General features: G+C 38.0%; 1 protein-coding gene and 1 long non-coding RNA gene across 2 annotated transcripts; both read right to left on the bottom strand.

The window, feature by feature from the left end:
• Window positions 1–7,731: 7,731 nt before the first annotated feature.
• Window positions 7,732–11,039, bottom strand: LOC134667016 (uncharacterized). The gene is made up of 2 exons (XR_010098576.1): window positions 9,211–11,039; window positions 7,732–8,341 (listed from the first exon to the last, which is right to left on the bottom strand). It is a non-coding gene; the product is annotated as an uncharacterized LOC134667016 (long non-coding RNA).
• Window positions 11,040–11,157: 118 nt separating this feature from the next.
• On the bottom strand, window positions 11,158–17,531 carry LOC134666603 (synembryn-A). Its single transcript, XM_063523818.1, has 8 exons — window positions 17,165–17,531; window positions 16,952–17,091; window positions 16,183–16,639; window positions 15,272–15,477; window positions 14,660–14,798; window positions 14,044–14,284; window positions 13,222–13,442; window positions 11,158–11,329 (listed from the first exon to the last, which is right to left on the bottom strand). Exons 1-8 carry the CDS (start codon window positions 17,246–17,248, stop codon window positions 11,177–11,179), a joined length of 1,641 nt encoding a protein of 546 aa, XP_063379888.1. The 5' UTR covers window positions 17,249–17,531; the 3' UTR covers window positions 11,158–11,176.
• Between the last annotated feature and the right edge of the window lie 83 nt (window positions 17,532–17,614).

Genomic DNA, 17,614 nt, shown 5'->3' with positions numbered 1-17,614 from the left:
AGAGGCTCTCAGCTACGGTCAGAGCGCGTATCCTCAGATACTTCGGACATGTGACGCGACGTGGAGAGCAGGCCATGGAGAGACTTGTTGTCCAGGGACGGGTCAATGGCTGTAGGTCAAGAGGACGTTCCCCAATGCGTTGGACGGATCAGATAAAAGCCCTTACCAACACCCCACTTAACACATGTGCCAGAGAAGCATCTGCCAGGGACAACTGGCGTAGAATCGTTCGTCGTTCAACGTGACCACGACTGCTCTGTCAAGAGTAATTCGACGGAGAAGAAGAAGAAGTCTGGAAAAGAACATCCTACATGTAATCCAAGATTCCGAAAGAGACGATACTCTCTTTGGTAACGCTTTGTCTGAAAAAATTAAGGCAGGCAAAGCCATTCAAAGACAAGGACATCAGATAAAAAAGACTGTGCCATACCAACCCTCTACTTCCGGATTTCGTCAGTCGATGGCAAGCCGCTATACCCCGCCGGGAAACTGGAGGGGTCCACCTCGCTACTTCTACCCCAACAGCAGAGGTGGACGGGGCAGCCAGACGAGGATGACAACTCCCAGGAGGACGTACAATTACACATACAGCACAACTCCACCGGCAGCGAAACCTGCCCCTCAGACCAGGCCTCGTGCTCCAACTCAACAGTAAACCAGGTACATTCTGGTAGAATAAGTTCATTTTACGATTGCTGGCTAAATATAACTCAAAATAATGAAGTTTTAACTTGGATTCGAGAGAGATATAAAATTCCTTTCTCTAAAAGCGTTGAACAGCCTCCAGTAAGCCATCCCACTTACTCTTCTGACGAAAGTCGTGACATGCAATTAATAAATTAATAGAGTTAGGTGCCATTTCACAATGTAATGCATCAAGTAACCAGTTCGTTTCCAAAATATTCTTGACGCCAAAACCTAATGGCGAGAAACGATTTATTTTGAATCTCAAATCGCTCAATAAATTCATTCCTAAAATTCACTTTAAGATGGAAGACCATCGAACGGCATCCAAGTTAATAGCCCAGAATAGTTACTTAGCCAACATCGACTTAAAAGAAGCCTATCTTTTAATACCTATACATGTATCTGATCGAAAATATTTACGTTTTCAATTTCAAGCTTATGGCTCTAAAGAAATTGTAACTTATGAGTTTAATGCCCTGCCTTATGGCTTATCGTTAGCCCCGTGGGTTTTTACTAAAGTAATGAAAGAAGTAATAACATATTTAAGATCCAGCGGTCTGAAATCTGTCATGTATTTAGATTACATCCTTTGCATTGGTGATGACTATACTGATTGTAATAAAAACGTAAATGAGACTGTGAAGCTACTTCAATGTTTCTTAGGCTTCGTTATTAACTTTAGTAAAAGCTCACTGGAACCCAAGCAAAGTTGCAAGTTTTTGGGATTCAATTTCGATAGTCGAAACATGTCTATGTCTTTGCCGAGTGATAAACGTAATAAAATTGCTCAGTTAGTTAACAAATTTATGAAATTGCCACGTTGTAGTATCCGTGAATTTGCTCAATTGATCGGTGTACTTGTCGCGGCCTGCCCTGCTGTTAAGTATGGATGGCTGTACACAAAAATTTTAGAACGCCAGAAATTCCTCCTTTTGGAAAGGCATAATGATAATTTTGAAACCAAAATATCATTACCCAATACCATTCTTGCCGACTTAGACTGGTGGGCTAAGAATATTGCCACTGCTGATAATCCTATGAGGATAAAAAACTTTAAATACGAAATCTTTACAGACGCCTCTAGGTCGGGCTGGGGCGCTGTATGTGGCAATAAAAAAGCAAACGGGACATGGAAAACCGTTGAGATGGAACACCATATAAACTATTTAGAATTGCTCGCGGTATTTTTAGGCCTGAAAAGCCTCGCTTCAGACGTTACCAACTGTGCAATATTATTACGAATCGACAACACGACCGCTATTAGTTATATCAACCGTATGGGAGGTATACAATTCCCACATTTAACCTTTTGGCCGCCGGACCTAGTCCGCAAAGACGCTCACTCACACGCCAGAGCAAATTTTAAGTAAACAACTAATAAAAAGTTTAGGGATTGCAAATAGTGATATCGATATTTACAATATTATGGTAAAAATCTTTTTAATTTAGCTTTGTTCTTATCCTGTTTTAATTTCATTCCAAATTGCCAAAATTAAACATATGTTTTACACCCGAAAATGTTTAAAATATAGGGATTTAACATAAAAAACAACCACTAAACAATGTCGATTCAAGACGTGATATCGCCGCACTAGGCTGTACGAGAAGTCTTTTATACAAGACAACGGCGCCCATGGACTGCCCGCAATGCAGACCGACAAGGACTGTTTCCGCGCGGATCAAGTAATAATAGTCTCTAGGTCAACGGCGTAAGCGCTTGTCGGTACGTAAACTTTATTGGCGTAACGTTAAAGCTGCGCATCATGTGTCGATAAAGTCAATATACCGGAACTGTTTTAGTGAAAATTACACGTGGGTTGAATTTTTAATGAGTGAAGATATTATTCCGGAATTAGAATCTATCATTATAATTTCAGTTTGGTTTACATTAATCTATAGGTAAACTCTTATCAAAAAAACGTTCAACGACTTGTTACAAAAAAATTACACATTAACTTCAATGTTATAACAATAAAAGTAAAGTCTGATAAACAGGTATGTCCCTGTACCACACTTGTGCGAAGCGGTCGCTGCGGTGTATCCCTTCCCACTAAGCTATAAAATAACATCAATTATTTTTTTTATTTATCTCTTCTGCAATTAAATAGTCCACAATCTACAATGGCAAATTTACTTGTCTGACTCTACTTTATAGAGCTAAAGAAGCTACCTGAACTTTAAATATAGTTATGCCTATCTGACTTTCGTTCTACGTATTCTAGTAAGTAGTTACCTACTATTCGTTGAAAAAAATTGGCGATTAACAAGTGTTCAAATACTTAGATAAAATCATATTTCTGACTTTATATTTACTTTAAAAATTCCCATATCGAGTTAACATTCCCATCCCTAGCTGTCTTTTATACAAGACAACGGCGACGAGGAACATGAAAAATGTTGAAAATTGGAGCAATTTTTTTAAATGCCTTATTATAAAAGAAGGGATTTATATAGCGGCTTAAAAAGCAAATAAATGAAAAAACAAAGACCTTAAATATGAACACGAGTGTAAATGAAATTGCAATTTTTATTATTTTCACATTAACTCAGTGGTTGAATTTGTGTCTTGTATACAAGACGACGGCGCCAGCGTATCGTTCTATCGTTGTCTTCTATACCGGACAACGGCGGTCAAAGGGTTAAATGACTTATCAAGATCAATTTGGCAATGGTGCGAGGAGCGCCATATTTGGTTATATGCGTCATACGTTAATACCAAACTTAATCGGGCAGATGAGGAGTCTAGGAAAATCAACCCGGACACAGAGTGGGAATTGTCCACCCAAGCCTTTGATACCATTATTAAAAAATTAGGATACCCAAATGTAGATTTGTTTGCTTCACGTGCTAACGCAAAATGTGACGCATTCGTCTCATGGAGACAAGAGCCAGACGCCATGGCGGTAGACGCGTTTACGCTTAACTGGAGCTCTAACTTTTTTTATGCATTCCCACCATTTGCGCTAATACTAAAATGCTTACGAAAGATTGTTGACGATAAAGCTGATGGAATACTTGTATTCCCCTATTGGCCTTCGCAGGCATGGTTCCCTTTCCTGATAAAACTTCTAAAGTCAGAAATCATAATGTTCCCTCCTCATAAACACCTGTTAAAATCACATTTCAGGGACCATCACCCCCTTACCCAGCCTTACCCTGGGTGCCGCGAGGCTTTGCGGGCGGCGTTCATCAAGCGGGGAACCCCGTACGAGGCAGTAAGGTAAAAGTACGCTTCACCGAACGCTCAATATCCGTCCGTATTACCGAATTTCTTCTATTTTAGGCTATAAGTCTATTACTTACAGCTAATATTTACTTGCGTATTTTTTTTCCACGAGTTAAATACCTATCCCTTCCATTATGCCTCAGAGTCGGCCAATTTGTGCCGCAGTTGGGACGTGGCAACTGATCGAAACGGATCGTCGCTTCCGATTGTCACTTTGTATGGGCAACCTTAAAGAAATCGTTAAGAAGTTGCGTATATTTGTTAAGGTCATAAAACCTTTTAAATTTATTTCTGTGTTTCAAAGTATGGTTTTACAGTGTGATTACCTAATTAGTTTGTGTATTTTAGTAAATTTAATTAATATAGTGCAGTTATATTACCAGAAATTAAGCTTAATGTGAGTTCGGTGATGAGTACACCGACAATTTGATTGGAAGGTATTATTGAACAGCGTCCGGAATCAGGGAAAGCGTATGTTTTTGAAATTATTTTTCTAGTGGTGGATTACGAACTATTTAGATTAACTACGTAATTTCACAAATAAATTAATGTATTTGTAATTTCATGAGCAATTGCCGAACAACAAAAACCTATATAGATTATTATAAAACTGCGTTTGAAATGTTCATGTTTTACGACTTTTTGGCATCAAAATAAGGTTTTTGGCAAGACTATTATCAAACAATAATTTTAGATATTTTACGTCAGTATAAGCAAGAACTTAATACATGTACGGTTTTGTAATGGATTCAAGTATTAAATTTAATGATAGATTTGTAGTTATACCATATTGATTACGATTTAAATACTATTTTTAAAACCTGTTCGCGAAATAGGTTCCACATATTTTCCATGTTTCGTTCACCGAACGACCGTTCGGTGAATGGTACCCATGGTATCTGATACCGAACTCATGTTTGCGTTGACCATGTTTCTATTCGATGTTCATTAGAATATCATCCTTATTACTATAGCGGCTAGGTCTATATTTATGTTTATTTTTTGTGACCATCATTTCAATACCAGCGCTTCTCAAACTTTAGACATACTCATTGGACGCCTGATAATAGTCTCTGAATGTGGACAAAAAAACTCAATAAGATAATAAAAATAATAAAGCAATAATATTTTATGCAGGGTGGTCCAAACCTAGACGACCAAAAATTTTTTTAGATTCCTCTCGTCCTGGGCGATTGTGATTTTTTAAACTTTTTATTTTGTTATGAAAACCCATACAGGGTGGCTAAAATATAACTGCATTCCCATTGCCAGGGAGGTTTTTGGATTATACTTAGCAACTTTTACTATGGAACCAACCTCGAAATCGCAAAAAAAAATTTACCCTTCCATAGAAAATTAACCAGACAAAATGTATGAAACAGCCAAATTTTTTTATACATATACGTACATGTTTGATAATTGTTGCATGACTTATTTTTCGAAAGTATTTTACAATTTAAAAAAAAACGTCAAGATCGCTTACCATATTTTTAATGCTAAAAAACGAATTATAGTAGGGATTTAATACTGAACTACTAAAGTTTGAGCACCACTCAACACCATATTTTCATACAATTATTTCCTAGTTCGGTAATGCGGCCTCCCTATTCGGTATAATGTGCAAATCACGTTTCTTAGTTCGGTAAATGGTACAATTAAGGAAACTGGAAAAAAATATTTTAAAAATATTTTTAATACACGTCCAATCATTTCAGTAATTTATAGGTATGTTTAAATGAGGACAAATTTATCTAAGTTTAAATTTTGGTATTGAACATATTCGTATGAAAATACCAGAACTAATTAAAAAAATAAACGTAAGTCTAGGTCTTAAGCATTTGGTGAAGCGTACTTTTACCTTACCTCTAATGCTAGCCTCATTGGCTCAGAATACTTTATGTCAATATGGCGTAACCATAAAACATTGGTGGGAATATTGCACTTCTAAGAATATTGACGTCTATCATCTTTCGATACCCGAGGTACTTTCCTTTTTAACGGAACTATTTAATAAGGGTTGTTCGTATGGCTCATTAAATAGCCACCGTTCGGCGTTATCTTTGCTGCTTGGCAGCGAGATAGGTACTGATAACTGTGTGAAAAGACTTTTAAAAGGGGCATTTAAATTAAAACCAATAACACCAAAATATAATTCCACCTGGGATCCTCAGGTTGTACTAAATCATGTTTCGTCTTGGTATCCCAACTCCGATATACCCCTTGAAAAAATCACTAAAAAACTAGTTACTCTGTTAGCACTCTGTACAGCTCACAGAGTGCAAACCCTATCCCTCATAAAACTAGAAAATATCACAGAAATTTCAGATGGAATAAAAATTGCCATAGTTGACATTATTAAAACTTCTGCTGTAGGCCGAGAACAACCCATATTAAATTTGCCATTTTTCCGCGAAAAATTAAGTATATGCCCAGCTACGACCCTTAAGGATTATATTTTCGTTACGAAAAATTTAAGGGTTGGTAGCACGGGAACGCTTTTCCTGACATATAAGCGACCTCACAAGGCCGCCAGCAGTCAAACCCTAAGTAGGTGGATCAAACAAGTATTGCATGAAAGTGGCGTAGACGTCAATGTGTTTAGTGCACATAGTACTCGCCACTCTGCTACTTCAACGGCTTTTGCGGCTGGAATCAGCTTAGATACGATCAGAAAGGCGGCTGGCTGGACCAGCAACTCTAAAACCTTTGCCAAATTCTATAACCGACCAATAATCAATTGTAATGATGATTATGATTTCGCTAGATCGATTTGTTTCCCAGAAACCAATGTCAGTGACAATGACGATTCCTAAATATTAAGTGTAGTGCTTAACTGCATATAATAATACCTTTTGTGATTATTAGGCATGTTAAATAAGTATAAAAAATTAAAATAAATTAATAAAAATAATAAGTTTTTATTTTCTCACAAAACTTTCAACTCTAAACATCTACCTGTTAAAACATTATATCGAGAATGAAGCGATGAAATCTAATAGATGATTAAACGAACTTTCCTAAAGTGAAGTTCAATCAATGAGTCGCTTCATTCGAAGATATAAATATAATCACCCACCCATCCCTAGGTGACCCAAAAAAGAAAGTTTTGTTCGTGACTCTAAAAAATGAAGTCTACGGCAGCTCCCCGCCCCCAGGTGGTGGCCGCCGGAACTACTAATACCGATTTTGAATCAAATGAAGTACTCTAAAAGCGTGCTAGTTGCCTGTAGGTTTAAGGGACTACCTGTTAAAACATGATATCTTCGAATGAAGCGACTCATATAATAGTGATCGAACTTCACTTTAGGAAAGTTCGTTTAATCATCTATTAAAGAGCCTGACATAAACTGCACGCTTTCTTCTGCGGAGTTCTTTCTAATGCTAAAAAAAACGAACTATAGGGCAAGTTATATATCATTTTCGTATAATTTAGGGACGGGGATTCATTTTCAATTAATATGTACCTTTCCATACAAAAAAAATATTTTGTAAAAAAAATGAAAATGTTATGTAATTTTTTGTGAAAATTTTGGATGTTAAGGTGAGATCAGACGGTTCACTCGGATGAATGTTCACTCGAGTGAATGTTTCATTTTCCTTTCATTTCACGTTCACACACGGCTGCTGGAAATATTATTCATTTTTTTGTAGAAAAAAGGTAAACAATCTTGACGTCTTTTTATAATAATATAACGCGGTGATTTCAATTAATAAAGACCAAAGACACGTCTAATTACTTATTCTTTCTTATTCTAAATAGCATTAGAAACCTGCCTAATAGGCATGGGTGTAGCTGTAGGTGTAGCCAAAGCCAAAGACTGGATAATTTTTTTCTATTATTTTATTTCTTATGACCATTACAGAATGTAAAATGTAAATAAGTTAAACATAAATTGTAAATTTGTCATAAATCGGTAGTGTATACATTTAGTTATATTGATATCGTTCATTTAGGTACATGCAAATACAATAATGAGAATTACGGTTACCCTTTAATTAATTGTTCTGTTTATTTCTATAAATAGAAGTTACCCACAACAACTTCTATAACTTTTGTTACATCTATAACTACAGAAATAGCTACATATATGAAAATGGAATGAAAATCTGACACCCAATATTGTATACCTACTACATACTATAAAATTTACTTATAATAAGATAATTATACAAAATCAGTGAACATTTTAAAATATTTAACGAAGACAATGATTTAGGGCTAATGAAATAAAATATGTAAATGTTACAAACCTTATAGTTGAACTTAATTAAATTATTAATCTTTATGACTAGGATATAAAGAGTTTTACTTACACCGACTCATTTCGTAGTAAATTTAGGTACCTACCACACCATTCAACTAGATGTCGCAACTACTCCCAATAGTATGACAAGCAGGCATGTAGGTCTTTCCATACCTAATAATAGCTACTCCTGATAGCGAATGGTGCTGGAGCTAACATACGGCGTTGCATGAACAAGAGATTTCCTTTGGCAGAATTGGTCCTTAGGACCCAAGGATGGATTCAAGAAGTGGAGCCACCGAGATTTTTGATGTAAATTTTTAGGGGGGGGGGCTCTCAACTTGATCTTGATATCTGTATCATTTAAGCTACTAGGCCAAGTTTGGTATCGTTTTCGTATAAATCGGGGATTCCGAATTCATTTCTGATATCATAATGACACCATTACGAAGTAAAAATACATAAAATATGAAAAAAATACTTTTTTTTAATTCCTCTTCACGCTTAAACTGCTGAACCATCAATTTAGTTAAAATTTGGTACAGAGATAGTTTGAGTCCCGGGGAATAACATAGCAAACTTTTAATCTCAAAATTCATCCCTTAAGGGTGGGAAAAGGGAGGAGGAAAATTGTATGGGGATTCAATAACCGCTGAACCGATTTAGATAAAATTTGGTATAGAGATAGTTTGAGTCCCGGGGAAGAACATAGGATAGTTTTTATTCCAAAAAAATACCTTAAAAATGAAAGGTAAGGTGTATGATTGTATGGGAAAACAATAAAAGCTGAACCGATTTCGATGAAATCTATGCCTATCTTATATCTTTGATTTAGTTGAAAATGATACTAAACTTGACTTAGAACCTAAACTTAAAGAATTATTAACCTCAGACGTCGCAGACGCTTCAAAACCCCCCCACCCCCCACCTGCAGCAAAAATATGGGTGGCTCCACTTCTTAAATCCATCCTTGGGTCCTAAGGACCAATCCTGCCAAAGGAAATCTCTTGTTCATGCAACGCCGTGGTTGACCTTTTTATGCTCTGAGCACACTCAACTATGATGTCAGGCGAGCAATTTATGAAAGGAAAAGAAACTAATATTTTTGAACTTACCATTAATGAGGACGCAATGAGGTTGCAACAAAAATCTGACAACTAAAACGGCACGAAATGACAGCGAAAGCGAAGTTCTGTCAGAAGTGCGACACTTCTCCCTTCGGGCAAACTCAGCTACGTTCGGCTCAACATTGCTCCAAGCAATTATTCGGGTTGACACAGCATGACGTCCCTTTGCGTGCACGACCCCAAATAAGATAATGGCTTGAATATCCAAAAGGGATACTCCCATATATTAGAAAGGGACAGCATGATTCGACCATGAACCGCTGTCAAACTTCGGTTTTGTAGGAAGTTTCCTTTCTGTGAACCAAAGACTAACCTTTGGTTCTGTGCCGGACATCTATAGAAATATGTGACGTTCCACGTTAAAAGGTACCTTATGGCGGCTGGCGCTTACGTCGCTTAGCGCCGTAATAATATTGGAGCGACGTCAATAATAGCGTAAGCGCCAACCTCCATAAGGTACCTTTACCGTGGAACGTCACATATTAGCGAAGTACGGTGTGATACGCACCAATTCACAATTTAGATTTAATCTAAAATAGTCTGTTATTTTATGCACATACGTAAGAGAATGTAAACAGTTAAAACCACTTGATTTGGTCATTCAATCGTATTAAGATTATCTATGTATCCGTGTGGAGTTATGTTTGGTTACATTATCTTAAATCCCTTAAAATACCAGACTATTATACTGCTCAATACTTTGGATTGTACAAAAATAGTGCATGATAAGATAATTATTATATAGGTACTTACGTGCAAGAAACTTTGCTACTTGCAAATAATGTATTCAAAATTTGGTTCCTTAGTCTTAATTAACAAGACCAATGTGTGTTACCAGTGATGACTTACGGCTCCGAAACGTGGTCTTTCACTATCGGCCTCATCTCAAAATTCAAAGTCGCTCAACGAGCTATGGAGAGGGCTATGCTCGGAGTTTCTCTGCGTGATCGAATCAGAAATGAGGAGATCCGTAGACGAACTTAAGTCACCGACATAGCCCACCGGATTAGCAAGCTGAAGTGGCAATGGGCAGGCCACATTGCGCGCAGAGAAGAAGGCCGATGGGGTCGAAAAGTGCTCGAGTGGAGACCACGGACTAGCAAACGCAGCGTAGGACGTCCACCCACAAGATGGACGGACGACCTTGTTAAGGCCGCCGGAAGACGCTGGATGCGGATCGCTTCCAACCGGTACCTACGAGCGGAGGTCCAAGGGGGAGGCCTATGTCCAGCAGTAGACGTCTTATGGCTGAGATGATGATGATGATGATGATGATACAAAAACAAAGGAAGTGGTATTGGACCGGTCCAATAATTCCGGAATGAATGCTCTATTTTTACCAGGCTGACCACTGTCATGCGAAGAATAGTATCTAATCAACCCCACCTGTTGTTATTTTTGTGATCATATTAACACCACATAATACAATCACATAATAACCATATTAACCTCAGGAACCTTAAAGTCGTCGTAAAGACACTTTTTTCTTATTACCTACTATCATATCATATTTTTTACCATGAGTGATGGGACAACCATCATGAAACTTGGTGATTTGAACAGGTGTTGGTCGTAGGCCGTGAAATATTAAGCGTAAAGAACAATCAGCAACCAATTTCAAGAAGATACAAACTAATTCAAGCTGTATCCAATGGATGTGGTTATTGCGCTAATGAAGACAACGTTGCGCGCATACATCCAATCGGTCGGAATACCAAATAATACCCCGTTTCCTCCTACGTCATGCTACCATCATCCGATGTCCAGACCTTCCCCCCCCCCCCCCCAATTTGAAATGACGTAAAAATTTATGAATAGCCCCCTAGTCACGGCACCAAAATGTAACTGATACCCTTACTTAATTTCGTAACTTACATAAGGGTGGAGTCTGTTTAGGACTGCGGACGGTTAGGCGGGTCGCGCAGTTCCAGGACGTGTTGGACTGGCTCGGGGCGCCCGTCGGCGCCAACTCGCGCCGGCACCACGACGCCTTCTGACACCATCTTGTCGAATAAGTTCACCAACTTCATCGCCTCGTACTCTTTCTGCAAGAATAGATCAGGTTATAGGTACTGTAAGAAGGAGTAGCTTCAGAGGTAGATTCGAAATGCAAGGGATGAGCTTTGAAAATATGTTTTATTTCTTAGAACGCGGCCAGCATGGCCAAGCCGAAGCTTTCAAAGCAACTGACACAATATGATTAGTTGATTACAAATCCATTATATTGACTTTCCGTCACAGGTTTAAATATTCAATACTTTCGGATATAGCAACTTCTACAGTAGTTACAGCCACAGAATGAGATTTGCAAAAGTATTTTAGACAAAAATGTTACATAGGGTAATGTTACGTGTGTAATGTTGCTTAACACCGTCAGCTCACGCCACAGTCACGTGATTAAATTTACTTATTCCTATGTGGGAATGACGTGACTTTCCAATCCGCCCCGCCCGGTTCTTTTGATACAAATGATTCACTCTAATACAAGTAAAAGTGAATCGTTGGAGACAACTACAGCTTACGTGATCGAGGCAAAACAGATGGGAATACATACATTAGGGTGGTTCACGTTTGTATGGGAAAAAATCAAACTCTAGCTAGAAGAAGCGGCACCCTCTCATTTTGTTACACTTGTTCTGTTGACTAAATATGCCAAGTTTTGTAATCTTATCTCAACTACAAGGGGGTGCTCAAACACTTTGAATTTTTTCAAAGTTGTATGAAATCCAAAAAAATCAAGTTATTATTTTTTTGACTTTTATGCAAGTAGTAGTTTTCACATTATTTGAAAGTGTGATTTAAAAGTTATTTGGTGAAAAACCATTTTTTTTTCTATTTTTTATGATTTTTTTAGGTGAAATTCTAAAAATCTTACTTTTGAAAAATTATAAAAAATATAAATAAAAATGTTTTTCTACTTAAAAACTTATAAATCACATGTGCAAATAATGTGAAAACAGATACTTAAATAAAATTCTGAATAATAAATACTTGTTTTTTTGGTTTTCATACAACATACAAAATTTTCAAAGTTGTTGAGCACCCCCTTGTAGTTGAGATAAAATTACGAAACTTGGTGTATTTTATCGGTATAATAAGTGTAACAAAATAAGGGGGTGCCCCGTCGGAAAATAAAAAAAAATGTTTTTTGGGCCACCCTAACATACATGTTTAGGTATATTTACGCAGTGTAAAAGTGAGCATCCTTAACTGTTTACTATTTGTTGACCGTCGACACTAATAATTATAAAAGGCTTGTCGAACCTTTTAAAAATGTGGAAAACTGAAAATGTAGGTACATGCCCGGTATTTTATGTAAGTATAAGGAAAATAAAATGTCTCAAGTTTAGTATCATAACCAGCAATCCCAGTATTTTTCTCTGTTTCAACGCGTGTTGTGTTACCGGTGAGGCCCTGTTTCAGGCTGCGGTTAGCCTGACCGCACCTATCAAGGTTTTATGTTGCGCTCGTATCGTTACAATTACAACCTCAATGAGGGTTTCGAATTTTAAATGGGAACATTAAAAATATGTTTTGTTGTCACAAATTGCATTTTTGATACAAGCTTTTATCGCTGACTGTATTTTTCTTTCATCAGTCATCTAATACTCATCCAGACACCTCTAAATCTAACCCAATCTAACCTTACGTCTAAAAGAACGTTTCCATCAAGGTCATTCCGTTGAAGCGTAAAAAACTAGGTGGATACCTGGAATTTTATCTACACAATGTTACAGGTACTTTCAAGAGAATCACCCGCAGAAACATCATCATACGCAGTGACATCATTTGAAATCACAACTATTTCGCGCCTCAACCAATGATGTGTCACTCAATCAGTTCGCGACTGGTCGGAGTATATAGTAATTGTGTAAGCAAGAAAGAAACTACAAAATTACGTTAGGACTATAAAATGTAAAGTTTGTGGTTACAATACCTGTTCATCGGTCATGCCCTCAAAGGGGTTGGGTCGGGGCGGGCGCGTGCAGCCGACGACGGGGTCGATGGCGGGCGCGGCGGCGCGGTACTCCTCCGTGTCGGAGTCGTCGCTGCTGGACGAGTAGCGGCCCGCCGCCGCGCCGCGCGCGCCCAGCAGGCCCTTCTGCGCGAGGTGCCCCGCGGCGTTGCCGAAACCCGTGTACTTCACCATACGACCCACTGTACGGAAAACGATACATTGTAAATTAAATTATGCTATTTTCTTGCTATTGCAGAAACGCAGCAATAGATGGGTCTTATTAACGGCAAGAAAATTGCCTGTTTTAAGTGATAGTCAGTCAAAGTTAACTACAAACACATGCTTGGCCTATCGCAATAAAACATAGCAGTACCTTTTCTCGTGACGTCAGAACCATCACATCGAGCAGTGGAGGCGGCACAGATCCGCGCAACCACCTAAGCAAAACTATTTTGTACAGAAGGAAGAAAACCTCGGCCGATAAGTTTGGTATAAAACCCAAAAGAGTAGTAATCAGCAGAATAGTTGCTGAACGATGTAAAAAGGCGAGTTTATGTTTGTGGCCAGCTGGCCAGGACCAAGATTGTATAGCTCGCACCGTGATTGTAGCACAAACCCGCGCAACCACCTCAGCAAACCTTACCTTTCTCCTTGCACATAATGAAGATAAACTCTGCAACCAAGTCCCGAATAGCGCCAACGGGTGTCGTAAGCAGCCGACTAACCTGATTGCGCAGCTCGCTGCCTCTCTCAGGCGGGAACCATAGTGTAAATCCGCTCAGCCACCTCAGCAAACCTCACCTTTCTCTTTGCACATAATGAAGATAAACTCTGCAACCAAGTCCCGGATAGCGCCCACGGGTGTCGTAAGCAGCCGACACAGCTGGTTGCGCAGCTCGCTGCCGCGCTCGGGCGGGCGGGACACGTCGCGCAGCGGCGGCAGCACGCGCGCCCGGAGCCACTTGCGCGCCGCGCGCGTTCGCACCGCCTTGTTCATCACGGTTAGTATCGGGGATAGGTTTTCGCATTGGTTCTTTGTGTTCTGAAATGAAAAATAGCTACAGCCTTGCTTATTCTTAAAAATATCTAGACGCGATGTATATAGGCTCCCCACTGGCTTGAAAAATCATGACTCATAAACGTAAATGTACAACGCGAAAGTGTCTAAGATGAACTGAACGTTCTGATAATTGGTGGCACATGGATCCTCCGTGAACTACTGTAGCATTCAAGATGACAATTATTTTTACAGCTGATTGATTTAGTTTTATTTATTTCCAACATTGACAAAGTGGCGAAAGTAATAAAGTACAACCATAATGGTACTGGAGGTAGAGCCCACTGACAGCCAAACGAACGGAAGGACAGCGTAAACTTAGTAATAAAGTTATGATGGATTAAAATAACTATAATTTACCGTGGTATTTGACAACCTGTACTGCAAGAGCTGCACAAGGGACTGCAGCGCGTCCATATTCTTGCCCTCAAATGTGCACTCTGCAGTCTCCCCGGAGTTCAGCTCTGGGGTTAGATATGCGTAATATGGCGGTGGCACGCTGCAAACATTTTAACTTTGATTGATCTTCACCAACTTAGATAAATAATAAAGATTAATGACCCGTTAGCAAATATAACTGAATTTATTTTGCTTTAAATTTCAATGACTACTTATTAGGTCTTTTAAACTTACTAAAAATGATTCATAACATGAACATGACGTAACTTTTATTATCATGACCCAGGTGGCAGTATTAATAAAAGCTCTTGTTCTTCAAAACAAAGGAAAGGTAAATTCGAATAACTTTTACCTATAGCCCCTATAGGTAAACATGACCAAGTGGTTAGGTTATACATAATTAAATAACATAAAAAAAGACGAGATGGACGACAAAAGGCACGATGGGTCGACGATGTTGTAAAAAGAGCTGGTAAAAACAATGAGATGGAGGAGGCTTTCTACCCTATAGGGGCCATACAATAATATTCATATAAATAAAGCTATAATAAAATAACATAATTTTTAATTTACCTGGTCAACAAATTAGCAACATTACTTCTCAACTCCATCAATTTCTCCTCGCTAGTAGTCTTAGTGTACAGCAGGGACGTTAGCACAGGCATCAACTTTAGGTACATTGCCTCATCTGCCTCAGTGTCACTGTCTTCGCCGCCAGGCCGAATGATGAGATTGAACATGGACTTTAGGATCTCACAGGCTATGGCTTGCTGATTATCCTGATTCATAAAATAGTTATATGTAAGTGGTCAATGTCAATATCTACTTCTCATCTGACAATGCTGAAAAGGTGGCAAATGCACTATACTTCGTTTTTTTTAGCATTAGAAATTAGGTAAACAATCTTGATGTGTCTTTTAATTGAAAAACACATTTTAAAAATAAGTTACGGCAAATATGTAACAATTATGAATCTAATACGATAATTTATATTCTTCTGCTTTCATAAATGATAGTTCCTGATTTTTAGTAAGCGTTTTTCAATTAAAAGACATGCTAAAATCGCTTACCTTCTTCCAAGTTCTTTCTAATGCTAAAAAAACGAACTATAGAAGATAAATTTTATCAAGAGAGAGTATTTAATGAAATACCTTTCAAAACCCTCAAAAAGGCAGAACATCTGATTATGGTTAACACAGCCGAATGCAGATAAAACGGACAAAAAATCTGATAGTGATAAAAATCCCAAGTTGTAAATTCAATATTCATATCATAAAGTTGCTTCATGTATACTCAGGTCTTAAGATGTTTGTAAACACACATTAAACCTGATGAGTTTGGAATATTTGCAACAAAGAGAGTTGTCATGAAAGAAGTATCTTCCTATTGGATCAGTTTTTGGAAAAAAATATTTTTGCAAAAATTTAAATTAATAATGAATCAACACTTTATTTTTAACTCAATTTTCAACACTATTTACTTACAGTAAAGAAAATGTGTTGATCCTGATTCATAGCACCCTCGGTACTAGATGAGGCTTCCCTGAGCAGCTCATTGAGACAGCAGACCAAATAGTCCAACCCATGCAGCTCATCCCTTATCTTAGTCTTTATATCCGACCTTAGTGCAGTCAAGATAAACAGCAACTTAATGTCAAACAGCATGATTTCATCTTTGAAGGGAATGTCTTTGTAAATCCTGAGTCTAGCAACCAGACTCTGGGCTATGCTGGTATGGGCGCAGAGCGCCCGCGCCACTTCACTATTGTAAGCTATGTTGCACAGACACTTCAATGCCTCAATGGCGGTGTCTTTCTGTGGCAACTCCAAAGGGGCCATGTTTTCTTCATTAATACCGATGAAATTGTACAATCCCCCATGCTCTATTAAGGTTGTTATCCATTTTTCACAAATCAAATTTTCAAGTTCTGTTTTGTCGCGGCTACAAAAATATGAAATATAGATTTTTATGTGCATATTAAACAAGAAGAAACAAGAACTATTATAAGGTTTACTCGGATAATTCCGAATGTCGAAAACTGTCGGATAATTCCGAAAAGAGACTTATTATGATGGAATTTAGGGTGATTTTCATCTGAATTTCGGAATTATCCGTAAGATTGTTAAGTCATTTGTGTGGCAGAACAGCAAGAATACTGAACTTAAAAAATCTTAATTAAATATTCATTTAAATGAAATGTACTCAAAATCGTTAGATACTAGCTTACTAAATAGTAAATAGAATAGTTCAAACCTCAGTACTCTAATGGCAGCTAAGCAAAGAGTATGAATTGGCGCCGAAGTCTTATTTTGGAGATGCTGGAAAAGCGCAGCCCACAAAATCACTCGTTTGTTATTTTCAGCTAAATTTGGAAATAAAAATGTACTCTCATTCTGAAAAGTAAATTTTATAGTTTAGTAAGTGAAGTACTATTAAATTAGTGTGTAAGAAATACAAAATATTTACATTTTTGATGAAGTTCTGTAGGACTTGTGCCACCTCTTGCAGCTTATCTCCGCTGCTAATTAGTTCAATCTCGTCATCTTCCATGATATTGTTTGTTTATATCACTGCGACAAAAACAATCTCACTTCAATCAGAATAACCGTGTCCGTATACCAGTCACCGTGAAGCACTTGTGGGAAGCAAATTATTCTTTTTCGTTATTTTATGATACACATAAGAAATTTCCTATATACAATTACACGCACAAATTAAATACAAGGCCCTGTCGTCAATTAAGCTAGAACTGAGCTAGATGGCCTAGATTTTCTAGCTTAGCCAGGCTATCTATAGTGGAGGCAGTACTATTATTTAATTTTATTCTGTTTCTGTAGTGGAGCCAGTGGAGGTGGTGGGGGATGGCGATTTTTGACAACTGTCACGCTGTCAGTGTCAACAATAGGGATGTGCATC

This window comes from Cydia fagiglandana, chromosome 8 (genome assembly GCF_963556715.1).
Source record: "Cydia fagiglandana chromosome 8, ilCydFagi1.1, whole genome shotgun sequence".
NCBI lineage: Eukaryota > Metazoa > Arthropoda > Insecta > Lepidoptera > Tortricidae > Cydia > Cydia fagiglandana.
Note: the sequence above shows the minus strand (reverse complement) of the source record. Positions and strands in the feature narration are given on the sequence as shown.

Bases quoted from the DNA above. Each gene is read 5' to 3' on its own strand.
- LOC134666603 (XM_063523818.1), bottom strand. From the start codon at position 17,248: ATGGAAGATGACGAGATTGAACTAATTAGCAGCGGAGATAAGCTGCAA. The intron at 14,285-14,659 runs GTAAATTATAGT...TTTTCATTTCAG, and splicing joins ACAGGTTGTCAAATACCACG to AACACAAAGAACCAATGCGA. The intron at 11,330-13,221 runs GTATTGTAACCA...CTATTCTTGCAG, and splicing joins AGGGCATGACCGATGAACAG to AAAGAGTACGAGGCGATGAA.